The sequence below is a fragment of the Aulonocara stuartgranti genome, assembly GCF_965226115.1.
Source record: "Aulonocara stuartgranti genome assembly, chromosome: 22".
Lineage (NCBI taxonomy): Eukaryota > Metazoa > Chordata > Actinopteri > Cichliformes > Cichlidae > Aulonocara > Aulonocara stuartgranti.
This window is the reverse complement of record NC_138957.1, coordinates 3963113-3978520: the sequence shown is the minus strand read 5'-3', so window position 1 is coordinate 3978520 and position 15408 is coordinate 3963113. Positions and strand designations below refer to the sequence as shown.

At 39.6% G+C, this 15408-nt stretch overlaps 2 protein-coding genes across 7 annotated transcripts; one reads left to right on the top strand and one right to left on the bottom strand.

Moving 5' to 3' along the window:
- The first annotated feature begins 340 nt into the window (after nt 1–340).
- On the top strand, nt 341–2389 carry agr2 (anterior gradient 2). Its single transcript, XM_082522656.1, has 8 exons — nt 341–447; nt 726–850; nt 939–1002; nt 1090–1142; nt 1320–1396; nt 1552–1615; nt 1952–2035; nt 2146–2389. The coding sequence occupies exons 2-8, from the start codon at nt 739–741 to the stop codon at nt 2193–2195; spliced, it is 504 nt and encodes a 167-aa protein (XP_082378782.1). The 5' UTR covers nt 341–447; nt 726–738; the 3' UTR covers nt 2196–2389.
- Nucleotides 2390–4491: 2102 nt separating this feature from the next.
- tspan13b (tetraspanin 13b) lies at nt 4492–15408 on the bottom strand. Of its 6 annotated transcripts, none has more exons than XM_082522683.1 (8): nt 15336–15408; nt 14067–14113; nt 13914–13946; nt 12030–12197; nt 9675–9755; nt 8634–8747; nt 7499–7609; nt 4492–5207 (listed from the first exon to the last, which is right to left on the bottom strand). In XM_082522683.1, exons 4-8 carry the CDS (start codon nt 12195–12197, stop codon nt 5133–5135), a joined length of 549 nt encoding a protein of 182 aa, XP_082378809.1. In that variant the 5' UTR covers nt 13914–13946; nt 14067–14113; nt 15336–15408; the 3' UTR covers nt 4492–5132. The 6 variants fall into 6 exon arrangements, with proteins under 6 accessions (XP_082378809.1, XP_082378805.1, XP_082378806.1 ...); XM_082522679.1 differs by lacking the exon at nt 15336–15408 and adding an exon at nt 14291–14567; XM_082522680.1 differs by having other exon boundaries at nt 13914–14113.

The following is a 15408-nucleotide window of genomic DNA, read 5'->3' as shown; positions in this document are numbered from 1 at the left end:
ACAATAACTGAATACTTATATCGTCTAGAAAATTCAGATATTGCTTACTGACAAATATAGCTACATGAATATCTTTTTTAATCGTAATTTGTAAATCTCTTATTCCTTTCCAAATTATGATTTAATATTATTTAAAAAGGTGCTGCTCCATCAAGTTCTCTTCTGGTTGACAAGGGTGTGTTGAGTCCCAACATAAAATGTTTAAATCATGATCTTGCAACAGGATGTCTTTGTTCATACACACGGAAAATGCAAATTATCCACTTTCACTCTGCAGTTGGTTGGCAAACAAACTTTTGCGTCACTCTGGCATTCCTGCACAGAGAAGTGGGGGAGGGAAGAAGGTGGGCTCTCAGCCAACAGGTACTTAAATACAGGACAGGTGAAGCTAGAGACAGTGCAAGTCCACGATCTGCCCACATTTTCTACCTGACTATTCGGGAACAGGTAAGCTAAAGAACTTGTCGCCATAGCTTTGTACCTTTTTGTGTGTGAATACTCTACTATGTCAAATAACTGCATGTCATACAAAAGTATCTGGATTTCTGTTAAAATAGTCTTCTCTATAAAAGTGTCTCTTCAGTTTTGCTTCCCTTTCTGTTACTGCAAGTTTTAACAGCTCATGTGCTGATCGAAGTGTGAATGCAGTTACTTTAGCAAACAGGCTGATGCTTCAAGTCTAAAACTGGTATGCATTTCTAGCTGGTTTGTGTTTGCTGTTTCAGGAAAACTCTAAAGATGGTTAAATCAGCGCTGTCTGTGCTCTTGGTCCTGGTAGCCATTTCCTCTACCTTTGCTGCAAAATATATCCCCAAGAGTGGGAAGAGGGTCCCACAGACTCTGTCCAGAGGTATTTGAGTCATTTCATTCACGCATCAAGCCCAGTATTACTGAGGTAAAGGACGCACTTATCTCTAATGGTGTCTTTGTCTGTGCAGGATGGGGCGATCAGCTGATATGGGCTCAGACTTATGAGGAGGGTCTTTACTGGTCCAGGTCAAAGTAAGACATAGTTTCAAAATAAAAGTCCAAACTTTGACTTAACTGTAAAATTTGCTGAAGCTTATGATGGGCTGGTTGGTATTTTAGGAACAAGCCCCTGTTGGTCATCTTTCACCTTGAAGACTGCCCACACAGCCAGGGTGAGTAGCTGCTCGTGTTTCACTTATTAAGTTACTCACTGTGTTTGTTCGAGCGAGAAGTCTGTTCTGTTTGAAGACTGAGTGTGTGTTTGTTCATATGTGATGTCACCTTGGTCATCCTGGTGCTCTTCTCTACACACCCGAGTTATAAAACTTAAAGTCAATTTTCTCCCACAGCGCTGAAGAAAGTCTTCTCCGAGGATAACGAGGTCCAAAAAGTCCTTGATGAGGACTTCATCGTCCTTAATCTGGTGGTAGGTTATAACACCTGACAAAATGAAGTATTTTAAAGTCTTTCAGTCTCTATTACATTTTAAGGCACACTTAACATTATTACATTTTGTGGTTCAGCACTGGCGCGTAGGTTTACGGTGCCTGTAAAAAAACTGTTCTTTTGCTTCTCCTACAGTATGAAACCACAGACAAACATCTGTCCCCTGATGGCCAGTATGTTCCCAGGCTCCTTTTTGTTGGTAAGAGCTTGAGATTAGGACATATCTTTTATATAGACTGGTAACTACTATTACATCTATCAGTGTGTTTTATTGCACTGAATCCTTTTAATGTTTCTCAAGGAAATGACATTAACTATAATTAGCTGTATTGTATATCAGTTACAACCATGTCTCCAAAATATTGGTGCTGTGGAAAATCCTCGCCCATCCTAACCTGTTGTGTAAATGAATATACTTCAGAGACAACAAATCAAATGTTAAAAATCTGATATTTTATAGTGAAATGTTATGAAATTATAGTTTGATGCACACAACTGGCGTTTTTTCACTTACCCAGCACCAATTTCTCCACAGACCCCTCAATGACAGTGAGGGCTGACATCACTGGTCGCTACGCCAACCGCATGTATGCCTATGAACCAAGTGACATCAAACTCTGTAAGTGCTGCAGCCCATACTTGCTGTGACGCGTACTCCTCACGATGCAGTTTTTGTCTGCTTGCATCCATTTACACTGTGTAATTAAACATTTCCTGTCTCTTCCTCAGTGGTTGGCAACATGCAGAAAGCTAAGAAGCTTCTGAAGTCTGAGCTGTGAGCACCAGGAAGACACACTGATGCTGATCCACAGCTGCTTTCTCCACAGTTTACATATGAGAAACAACGCACTGGAAAAATTCTTCTTTTCACCTTCACTTGAAATGTTTTCTCCCTGATTTCCTTCCTAATGCTTGTTATTATTACTGTACGACAGGAATATTGAGTAAATAAATGAAGCTGTTCTCACTGACAGATACTCTGCCTTCTTATTTGCCAGACTGTGTGGAATCAAATCTTTATGTTTAATCAATGATAATAATCATACTAACAACAAAATAATGAAATGACTGTTAACTTCAGTGCCTGCATCAGGTCTCCACTCATCCAGCTGTTAAATGTTTAACTTTTAAAGGCTGTGTGGGAGGGCTAGAAAAAAGCAGTTTTTACTGCATTCGGCCTGTATTGACCATAAGGACCACTTTGTTATATGTATCTATCTCAAAAGGCCAAAAGGTGTTTATTTGTGCGGTCATTTTTCTCTTACACCACTATAGGAGGTTTTTTACAATGTGATGGAAGTGCAGACTTTCACCTTTAATTATAGTAGATCAATAAAAGCGTGGCATTAAAAGTTTAATAGTTACAGACATTTTTGCCCACAATTTTCCCAGCATTTAGTTTGCACACTAACCAGAGTTTAGCGTGTTCAAGTTTATGACAGTGCAATCAGAAAAACACAAAATACAAATATGTACTTCTAGAGACGTGTCAGGAGACAGACTCTTGTCTCTGAAAAGAACACGCAAAGTTCACTTATGAACAACTGATAAGATTGTTGAATCAGACCAAAGTGGTAATATCTGACCATAACACCCAGCACAGAGGCAGCCGTGGCCAAGGAGGCAGAGCACGTCTGCTAACCACAAGCTTGGTAGTATAAACCCCGCCTCCTCCAACCTGCATATCAAACTTTCCTCTGGCAGGATACTGAAGCTAAATGCATCAGTTGGAGTCTGTGAGTGTTAGGTTAAGCACTTGTGAACTGGAAAGTGCTGGTGCTTTCAATCAGTGGATTTGGGGTCAGTTAATGTTTCTGTCACAACTCTGATTCAGTGATGTGCTGGTGACAATCAGCATGCAGAGACTGGCATGATTTGCCTACTCTGTTTGATAACAAGAAATAATCATATAATGACGCCTGATCTGCAATCTGTCAGCACGATGTCTGTCAGTCAGACAGTTTCAGGTAAGGAATCGACTCAAGAAGACTGTGTATGCAGTAAAGTTGAATTCTGGGTGGGCGGGTCCACACTGCCAGCACTGAAAGCTTTTTTGTGTTGCTGGGTAACCCAGTCTCAAGTCTTTTCAATTACAAAGAACCGGCTATGTTAGGAACCTGCAGATGTTTTGCATATTTGAAAGTAAGTGTGTGTATGTGTGTGCGCTGCGTACGGCTCAACAGAGTCAATCAGGCTTATCATGTTTTTTGTTAAGTCTGATTTTGTTCCTTCCTGACCTCTTATAGGAGGAAGCTGACTCAGAGGGTTACCCCCCCATAACAAAAAACAAACAAAAAACACTCCCAGGCCCTGAGGAGGTGCCACTTTTTTTAGGGATTTAATGACTCGTGGGCTTGGTTAAGTTGAAGGAGCAAACCATGCCACTCCTAATTTAACTAGACCCAGACAGGCAAAGGAGGAATTAGAGTCATTTAATATTCTGATCAGGTTGTGGTTGGTGCTCGGACAAAGAATTAATATGTCAGTCAATGAATGAATGAAAGAAGCAAAACAATTGCTATGAAGCTATGTTTGTACGTTTGTTTGACCAGGTGAGTTTGTTGTAGAGTTACAGACTATAAAGGAGATAAATATGTCTCCTAGCAGGCAGATGTGAGGTATGTATTCAAATATGAAAAGAATCTATTAGTTTGAATGTAAGTGCTGAAACAGACTATATTTATGACAATTTAAAAATCATGTTTATAATGCCTACAACATGAATAAATGTAAAATAATTGTCCCTGTAAAATGAAAGTTAAAGTTAGCCATGATTCCCTGTGATTGTCCTAGTTTGGACTGCACATACTGTCAAATGCAGCTTCATCAGTTCATCATCTGATGTGGGCGGAAAAGGTGGGCGGAGAGAGATTGAAGCCCCCCCGGGTTTCTCTTGTCATCACAACAAGAAAGGGTAAGAGAAGAGCTTAGAGAAGGTCTTCAGTGCTATAACAGAGCTTTTCCATTTTTTGCTAATAGTAAATCAAAAGACAAGTTTAATCAATATGTTAAATGAAAATATCTTTTCTAATGTCTACATTTCATACATTTTATGTATCAGACACAGAAAGCATGTGATGAAGACACTGATTCTTTTTATTAGATTAGTATCATAGTGTGGTTTCCAGTACAAAGGCTCAGAGGAACTGCTTACAGATAGTTGCAGTTTTTTATACAGTAGCCCACATTTTAATGGACAGAGTCATGCAAAAGGGCAAATCCACAGCAAACAGAGAAAAACTCATAGGCACACACTTACTTTCAAATATGCAAAACATCTGCAGGTTACAAACAAAGCCGCTCGTCACACATTCACATTTCTACACACGGTAAAACATCAGAATCTGTAATGTCAGTGTGCAGAGAAGTGGGTGATATTATTGCTTCCAGTGGAATCGACTGTTTTTATAAAAGAAACAAAATGACAAAAAAGTGTTCAGAGTTAACTCTCAGCCAGGGTGTGTAAATACTTCTGGATTATATAGCAGATCAGCATTCCTTCTTTTTATTTCACAGTGTACTAACTGTATCTGTATTTTGCAGGAATGTCATGCTGAAGGCAGCATGTTCGCCGCTCCTCACACATAACTTAGCTCTTGAAAACGAAACACATCAGGTTTACTGCAGTGATCAGTCAAAATGCACAAGTCAGAACGTCCATAGAGGTCGTTTGGGGATGAGGTGATTGGATGTTGGTCAGTGGAGCTTTGGCTGTCTCACAGGAAAGCACTAGGGTTGGCTCGTGGGTCCTTCTGGTTCCTGTAGCAATATGTGAGCCACACTCCCAAGATCTGACACAAACACACAGCACTAAGTTAAAAGTTTCCTTATGTCAGTCAATACTATGTAATGAATTGTTTCAAACACACTACGTCATGAGAATTATTTTAAATCCACAATTATTTATGTAGAAATGTTGCCATGTTTTCTGGACAAACTCACTGAAGGAGGTCTGAGTCAAAGTTGGTCTGACAATCGAAATGCTGTCAGGCTTCCATCCATGTGACCTTATTCATTAATTATTAGCGTGAATGCTGATTACACAGTATTGTTAGCCTAATCTTTATTATTATATTTTATTATTATTTTATATTCTGTACATTTTTTGTACTCTACTTCAACACCGTTCTTCATCTTAGAAAAAACATTAACCAAGTCATTATTTTGTCATTTCAATTATTTTCTTATTTGTTCAAATGTTTTAAATACTTTCCCGTCACTAATGTACAAACAGCTGTTTTCCCTTCCATGCTGAAAATGAATCCTCTGTCTTTGTTGGTCCAAACAAGGGAAACAGTGAAGCCCATATTAAAAGTTTGCTATGTAATGATATCACCTGCGAAAAAGCCTCCTCCATGTTCCTCTTTTACAAACAAATCCTTCTGAATTCCTTTTTCTGTCTAATGACTCATTAGTAGTTAACAGAGCTGACTGTTTGTCAGCCTGGCTACAGTGAACAGAAACCTGGGGTTGTTCTTATTTCCTTTAATCACTGATTGAAGAAAATAAGCTTTATAGAGAGCTCTTTTAAAATAGAGCAACAAACTATTTCTCGAGGCTAAATGATGATCTTCTAAAGTAGCGACACGCCATTTCCTCTCCAGCTTACGAGTCATCTGCTTTAAGGTCTGGGTTTGAGAGTTTTACACTAACGAGTTGTACGCAGTGAGGTTGGGCGATACGTAAAAATCTTCCAACCGATAATCATCAGTCCAATAACCGACGATATCTTTGCGCAGGTGCAGAATTTCTGATGGGTGGAGCAATGCAATCATGCACGGACTGATTTGCACATTTAGAATTTATAAGTTTTGTTTGAGGGAATATTTTACTTCTTTTCTTGTTTGTTTCAGTAGCTACTTTTGGATTTTTTTCAAATGTATTTATTTGAGATGCGCTAAATTACAAAGAACACTTAACTTTACGATGGAGATTTTTTTAATGTTCGCTGGAAGAGACATTTTGATTTTTAACGTAGTTTTTGTTTGAGCTTGCATTTATTGTTTGGGTGAGTGTGTGCGACGGATAAACACTGGAACAGCTTGTAAACACGGTTATAGTGGAAAAAGAAGCCACTTTCTCTTTGTTTCCCATTTAAATCAAATGTTTTTATTTTTTCTGAACATGGGCTTCTGCCTTGCTTTCTGTTATGAGTTTGAATAAATGAATCGCTACATTTGGGCGCACTCTGAGGTCGGTGCATTTGCTCACAGCTGGAAGACGGTGCCGTCAAAACAGCCCAGTTATTTTTCCATTGGCTGCTTCTCTTAGCTTCAGTCAACATTATTAGCAAACTTACTCGTGGGCAAATAAATGAATAAATCGCTCTTGTAAAAACGATTGGTGAAAGGCTCAGCCTACGTCGATAGTCGATATATTCGTCCAGTCGCCCAACCTTAAAGATAGGAATCACCATACAGAAAAATATGACTATTGTGGAAAAGATTCAATCACAGAAAATGAAATATGAAGCTGAAAGAAGATGACAGACTGAAACACTTAGTAAAATGTAACTAAAACAGGATCTTATTGATATACTAGAGAAAGTCCAGAAGTGGAAGCCCAAATGACATTTTCTACAACAGACTAACTTTTAATATAATTTGAGTTTCTGGTTTGTATTCCATACAAGTTGGTGGTGGTACCATGGGGCACATGTAGGCAGCCTGCTGTAGGCACTGTTACCGGTCTGAAATATCAGCACGCTCTCATACCAACATACCAACATACCGACGCCATGTGACAAATCTGCGGTATGTTACGCGTTGGGAGGTATGAGAGCCGTTTGGAATGAATCTATACATATAAATGTGTTTTATGTTCTGATCATGAATCACTTTGGAAAACACCATCTGATAGGGCCAACGTTATGGTTAAGGTAATGGTTAAGGTTAGGGTTGGAATGGACGGCTGGAGCTTCTGCTCTGAGCGTGTGTTATTGCCACGACCGGCATTCTATTGGATTCAATTGAGATTCCGAAGCATCTCATAAGGACGCGGAATGGTACCTTTCATCTTGGGACGTGACAAATCGTCGGTATGTTACTGAAACACAGGGCATGTCTGGGCTGTAATGGCTCACCTCAGTGAAGCTGAAAAAGAGGCCAATTCCTCCTACAAATCGGAGAATATCTCCAGCATGTTCCTTAATCTGGTCTGCACAAGGCGAACAGAAGCTGTTGGGGAAACAAGCCTAAAAGAGACACAGCACATGTTTAAAAATCGCACCAATGCTTCTGACAGTAGAGTCATTATTTCAAATTAACTTTACTGCTGTTACTTTTCAAACAAGACCAAGGGAGCTCACTCTCAACCAGTGATGGGAATAACGGCGTTACAAGTAACGGCGTTGCTAACGGCGTTACTTTTTTCAGTAATGAGTAATCTAACTAATTACTATTCCTATCATTACAACGCCGTTACCGTTACTAACAAGAAAATGTGGTGCGCTCGCGTTACCATTTTTCAACAAACAGATGATTGAAGCTGTGTTCAGGTTACCGCTTGCACGGAAGTAGCTGTAAGTAATCTGGGCGCTACAGCTTTAAGCAGCTACGCGCTCCCGTGGACGGTACAACACCTGGAGCTAATGGGGCAAAACAATCGCATTATCCACAACTGTTCCTTGGCTCTTGGACAACTTTGATAATTCTTTTCACTCCTCTGTCTGAAACCTTGCAAGGAGCAAGGTTGTGGTCGTTGTCAGTTTATCATAAAACGATATTCTTTCCACTTCTGGATTATGGTCCCAATGGTGCTCACTGGGATCTTCAGTAATATTCCTCTGAGCCAGTGCCAGCAACATTTTTGCAACAATAAAGTTCCAAGGGTCTTGTGAGAGCTCACTGGTTTTACCCATCATGTTTTTTGAGACCCCTTTAAATCGACCATCAGCTGGGCCTGAACCCTATTTGCACCTCCCTTTCTTCATTTTTTCAACAAAGTTTTTTATTATCACACATAATGTAATCACACAATTTATGTGTCTATGGTTTGATTTCATTGCATGTGTGAAGTGGGTGGGTTGTTATCAACACATGGTGAGAATTTCTTTCAACCTAAACTTTAGAAATATATTTACTTGAAAATTTGTGATGTGTTCAATTTTATTGTACATTAAAAAAACAGAACCATCATCAGCCTCTTCGCACATACTGAGATATGTGACATGTAACGGGGAACAGGAAACACTTGGAAAAGACTGGATCCAAACTCACAGCATCACACATGCTGTTAGGGTCGACATGTTTGAAGCCACAGCAGTTGAGGCTCTTCTCCACATCTCTCTGGGTGCTCTCAGAGTTGTTCCAGCCCACCTCCAGCAGGTGATCCTTGAGCACAGTGTTAGAAGGAACATGAAGCATTACATCTGTCATCATCTGTCAGTATTTTCACATTAAGAGGTTCTGCTTAAATGACTTAATGAGCACATAGTCTGTGCAGCCTGACAAGCTTAGAGTTTTAATCACAGAAGCCACACTGGTTCACTTTTATATTTAAGCTTTTATTTTTTTTATTTATCAGTAATAATCCTTATAGTATCTCCACTTATATTAAAATGTAGTGGCCAAAAAATGTCATGCTGAAACAAAACTTCCAGAGAAAAAAGATATGACCTTCATTTAAGCTGTGCGTTAGCTACTTTTGGAGAGGCAGGTTTTAGGTAAAATCTACTTTCACTTTTTATGTGTTATTTACTGATAATATCTATAAAATATGATTCCCATTGAAGTAATATTATTAGTGTTTACTGACCACAATTTACACTTATTTAAATTTCTTTTATATAATATAATTTGATTTCTTCCTCCTATTACACACACTTTCTTTCTTTTTTGGACGCGTTCCCATTCAAACGAATAGGCGAAAATTCTGTAGGTTTTTTAGGAATTTTGCAAAAACTGTGCAACAAATTGCTACCAAACGTCACAGCACTCTATTCCCAAACAAGCTGCACAAAACGATATATCATATGTGGGGTTTTCACAAAGCTGCAAGGAGAGTTTTGTCTCAAACTATCAGGTGGAAGAACGAGACGGTACTGTCTGACACTGCTGCCTGCTTGTTCAAGGCCTCCACCTTCCCTCCACCTGTATGGATGTTTGCTCAACAGCTCTGATGAAACTTTTTAAAATGTGAGTTGTCTAACTGTACTGGATATAAAGTCAAGTAATAACAAATTAATGTGCAACAGAGAGCAAGCTGCATAGTTATCATTTGTGCTGCTCGGCACTCTGTGGAGAAACCAAAGCTCGTACCTGTTGCTCTCTGTTGACAGCCAGACAAGCGCTGGAAACAGAAAACTGTACAATAAATACCATGAACAGGATGATCATGTACTGAGCTTCACTGTCAAAGAACAACAACAGTGGACACATTGCAGACATTGGACATGCATAATACTGATGATAGTCAGTGTTACTGAAGCACTACATAAGCAGTTGGAAGAGCTCATTTATAGAAACATATCTGCTAATAGTAAGAAAATAGAGTCTGTGTGCAAGGTTGTCTGTGAAATACAGTCCAGCTCGGTATCTTCTTCCACATAAATACATTAATATGTAATGAATTTTCCAAAACAGTAATGTTAAGACAGCATATTGTAGGAGATAAACAACAGTGTGCTGGTCAGAAACAGGACAAAGATGCTCGGCACCAACAAAGACAGCTCTAAACATTTTAACTGTAAATGTTCTTTTCTTTTATTCTGGGAAGTTCTGGTCACTTAGCAACTAATTAAACATCTGAATCTAAATATTACAGAATTATTTTTAGATTTTTTAAATTAGCACAAATTCAATGATACCACAAAACAACGACCACAGAAGACAAACCAACAATATTATTATACACAGTTTCTATTTTGTCGTTGTTTCTTTATGCACCCCACCAACATGCCCCCGACCAGGTTCTGCTGGAGGTCTCCTGTCACCAAGAGCTTGGTTAAACGGGATTGTTTGATTGTTGGGGTCCTCCCTTTATTGTAGGTCTTTAAAAGGGCTGGGCCATATTATACCGTTCACGGTAATACCGGTATAATGTTAGGCAACGATAGGAAAATGAAATATCGCGATAGAATGGGAGTAAAACGCGCATGCGCAGTGCCTTTGTTTTCATACGCACATGGCCGATTGTTGAGTGAAACAGATGAACCAGAATTGGTTTGTAAAAATGGTGCAACTTCAGTGATGTGGAACTGGTTTGGTGTTTGTCCGTCAGATACACGACAAAGCACATTTTTTTTGCAGAACATGCAAGCGGCCGTTGTTATTGTCGTATTTGTCGGACTAAGATGCTCTTAAATCTGGGAGTAATCTGGGTCCTAAACTCCGTATTCTTCAGGTCAAACAACACTGCAGCATCACTGAGAGTTAAAAACTGTCTAAATTCTTTCATCTTTAATAAAACGATCAGCATTGCTGCTTTACCAGGTGTAACTATGAAGTTTAACTTCCAGGCATCCATGAAAACTAAAGTTATTACATTTAACGGAGTTAGAAGTTAGCAGGAAGCTAGCGGAAGTTAGCTCGCTAGTTTCGCTAGTTACCTAAGCATGATATAACACGTTCTGACTGAGAGATTTCTGAAAAAAATCAAACGTACAGCTCTGCTATCACTTCCAACATAAATGAAGACAGGAAACTAAACAGCAGTGACGTTTGTAGGGTTACTGAAGTTGGGCTAGCTGGTATATAATGATGTGCTACGTGATCGCTAGCGACACAGCTATGTTAGCATAGCATAAACAGTGAAGCTGGAGGACGAACACTAACACTTTTCCACTTATAAAAGTTAACGTGAAGGTTCTTCATGGTTAGAGACAAATGCAATCGCATGGCAGGATGTTGTAAACGGACCAAACTTCAGTCAGGAGAACAACTGAGATAATCCATCCACAATACGAGGTTAGTCATTAATATACTGCAACAACATGGGAATAGAGCAGCTGCCAGAGAATTCAACATTAATGAATCAATGGTACAGAAGTGGAGGAAGCAAGAAGAATGAGTTTAATCAAGTTTGATTTATCTGACTGCTTTGTTTCGCTTAATGTGCCTTATAATCCTGTGCACCTTATGGTCCGAAAAATGCGTCCTGCACACTGCAGTTTAATGTTGCAAAGCACCTCTTTTTAACTTCAGTGGATATTATACATGGTTATGCTCAGGATATGTCAGCCCATTTCTACTGGAAATGCCTTTTGGTTAAACTTTCAGCAAGGAATTTGCATTTGCACTGTTACATTTTTATAAAGCTTTAATGTACATAAAAACCAGCTTCTTGTTTAAGTGAAAATAAATGGAAGGTTGTCTTTTTGCACTAGTAATGTTGTGGAGTTGTATTTTGTCTCGCATCAATTATATCGTCGGTTATATCGTTATCGCAAATTTTCAAATATATATCGTGATAAATATTTTTGGCCATATCGCCCTGCTCTAGTCTTTACCTTACATTATCTTCAAGCATCTTGAGATGACTGTTGCCGTGAACTGGCACTACTGGAACTATATATGTAGAAAAAGGATTGAATTTGTATTACTGAATGACATTTTATATAAGTTGTGAATGAAAGTACAGAAAGAACAGTCATAGGATGAGTTTGTGAAGGATACAAAGAAGAGCAGGACTTGGTGATGCTTCATTGCCCCAATGAGGCCAGCCAGAGCCACAAAGAAGAGAAAGACACCCACACCAATGATGCCTCCCACCACCTGGAAACTGGAGACCAGACCAAACCACTTTCCCCATGCTGCGATGCCAATCATCAGGAGACTGACCATCTGCAGGACAGACATACTGGCTGAGTGTGGAAATGACACTTTGTGCAAAAAGTTAAACATCATTTTTTATTCTATCAGCTGGCCAGGGCTGTTCTGTAAGGAGTTTGCATGTTCTCCCCATGTCTACATGGTTTCTTTACATGCTTCCTCCCACAGTCCAAAAACATGCAGTTACACAGGTTTGGTTAATTGCTGATTCTAAATTGCCCATAGATGTGAATGTGAGGTTGAATGGTGTTAGCTCTGCTACAGACTGGCAATCTGCAGACTGGGTGCACCCTGCACTATGGCAGCTGTGATAGGTCTTATTTGGATAAGTGGATTGAATATAGCTACTTCCACATCTGCTAAATTGAACATGTGAAATCAACTGCAGCAGGCAGCTTAAAAAACAAAAATCAGCCATATAAGTATCCACACTATCACACGTGGGTTAATTATTGAAATTCTGCTTTAGGTTATAAGAGAACTTTATTGTATTGTCCAGCATGTGCTGTCTGCATTGACTTTGACCACAAACAATCTGAGTGGCTCATGAACCAGCAGCCAAGGAATCTTTGTCTGAAGTGGTGACACACGGTGTCAGCAGTGTAGCATAAATCAAGTTCAGAATAGTTTAAATGTGCGTCTTCCTTCATCACATGCACATGGTAACTAATTTTAAAAAGTAAAAATATTCAGTCAGTAGCATAGAACGATTTATGTGGATGAGGAAAAATATCAATCCTTGATGTGATTGTGTGAGCAAATCCAGTAGCATTGTTATGTTTTAGGGACATTTTGCTGGGATGACTTGACTTGTCATCGTACAAGAAGTTAGGGGGCTAGAATCAGCATATTATTATAAAATTATAAAACTGATTTTTCTCTGATAGAGTGATTGGAACAGATACTTCTTTGTCACAAAAAACATTCACAAATTTTGCGCTGCTGGATGGCTTTAAGCACTAGTTGTGGGAATGGATACATGTTGCTTCTTTATTACTTAAAAAAAAGAGTGATAATAAGAGCATTTTCGTCTTCTTTTTTAAATGTGAGCTGAACTGCATGTGCATATCTTATCCTCTCGACTTTTACATGATAAGCAACAATTTTGTACTACACTTACATAAAGAGAGATTAAACAAGAAGCAAAGGCCAACATGTCAGACTGATACGATGATATAATACGAAAGTTGCAGTGTCAGATACGGCAGATTACCTCACTGTGAAATCATTAGTACCTCCTGCACCCTTACAGAACCAAGGGTGCTATGGAGCGCCTTCTTTAAAGGACTGCAAGGCTCCAGGTCCAGTGTGTAGCTAAGCGTCAGATACACACCTTAATCCAAAGCAGACATGATAAGAGCTATCAAAGCCTGCAGGAAAGGCTTCCACAGTAAGGGCGACCTCTAAAGTGACAACCCCCCGCCCCAAAAAACAAGCGCACAGTTAAAGGTGGAAACTGTAGATCCTCCCATTTTAAAAAGAAAATCGGGCGCTTTTCTAAACTCCTCGTCTCTTATTCGGTTCATCCGATGGATGGAGCGGCCACCTGATCCTACCTACCACAGTGAATAATTGATTAGAGCAGCGTCTGACCTCATCAGTGGATTTTGTAAAAGTGGACGTGTCCTACACTCCATTTACACACTCTGAGGGTGATAAAATGCTATCTGTATTGATGAACACGGCACTTTAATTATCCATATGGTAAGCTGTGATGTGGATACTCACAACATAGAGGATGTTGAGCGCACACAGGGAGTGCTTGGAGCAGGTAAATCCAGCGCAGCCCATGTTCACCAGCAAATAAACACAATAAATCCTTGAAACTGATGTTTACATAAATATCTCGACACAAGAAATAAAACCCGGACAAAGACCCACTGAGCTACTTATTCCGCTAGTCCGCAGCAATAGATGATCGGTCCAACCTGCGAGGAAAAAAGAGGCTTACAACCAACACCTGAGTGCAGAGGAAGTCACATATCGACCCTTCAAAATAAAGTCACATAAACACCGACCGTGAGATAGATAGACATCGGTATTTTGAGGGAAATTGGGATGCAGCCTACAATCTAACTTCTTCTTCACCACAGCGGATCATCTACCTTCATCTGAAAATGTCCCCAGCATCCTCCTCCGTCACACCAACCCTCTGCATCTTCTCCTTCACTACATCCACCAATCATCTCTGTGGTTCTCCTCTTTGCCTCCTGCCTTCAGTGTTACACCATGACATATATTTGCACACATATTTGTGTCCTTTTGTATTATATTTATACCTGTATCTCTATATGTATCTATACCTATATTTATCTTAATATTTATCTATCTATGCCTCTGTTTCAACACGTTTGTTGTATGCATGCTCTGGTATTAATAAAGTCTCTTTGATTCTCTGATTCTGATTTTCTTCAGTGCACATTCATCAGGTCCTTAAAGTACTCCTTCCATCTTCTCAACACAGTCTTCACTTCACAGTTGGTACAGTTCAATCTGTCTTAACCTGCTGCACCCTTTACAACTCGAGCTCTCTCCCTAACCAATGGGGAGCCAAATCCTTATCTCTTTTCTCAGTGTCCAGCCTCACCTACAAAACACTGTAAACCTTTGATGGACGCCTGAAGTATCTTCATCTGGGGTATAAACATCATGTAACAACGTCTCTAGTTACAATCAGTTGTGTGTTAATCGTATAATAAGGATGCACGTGGTCGGTTAATTCCAGGCTGAAATGCCATGCTTTTATTATGAAGGATTAAAATTCCAGTTTGCGTGTAGTCTTATGTTTTTTTTAAAAACTTGACTCCTAGTCCACATGTGACTCAGTAAGGATATCCGATCCACCGATTGGCTAAAGAGAAGTCCTGCAATTTCCTCTCAAAATATTCCAGAAAGATTGTTGTCAGGAGCCATTTAGCTTCATAATTCACCAACGACGCTTCGCTTGAAAACAGCACAAGCGTTGCTGGGTCACACTGAGCCGTCAAATGCACGCACGCCAAACACACACAGCGTTCCGGCAGGACAACAACGGGAGAAAGTGAAAATACATACGAGTAATGCCAGTAACAAGATCATCTGCTGACCGGCGAGCAGCAGCTGACAAACTGTCCTATTAGATATTATAAGACTAAAGTCAGATCTCATCACCTCAGAATGTAACACTCGCAGACACATGATACGTGGTTCTAGTCGTTCCGCACTTCTTCTGCGCAGGTGGCCC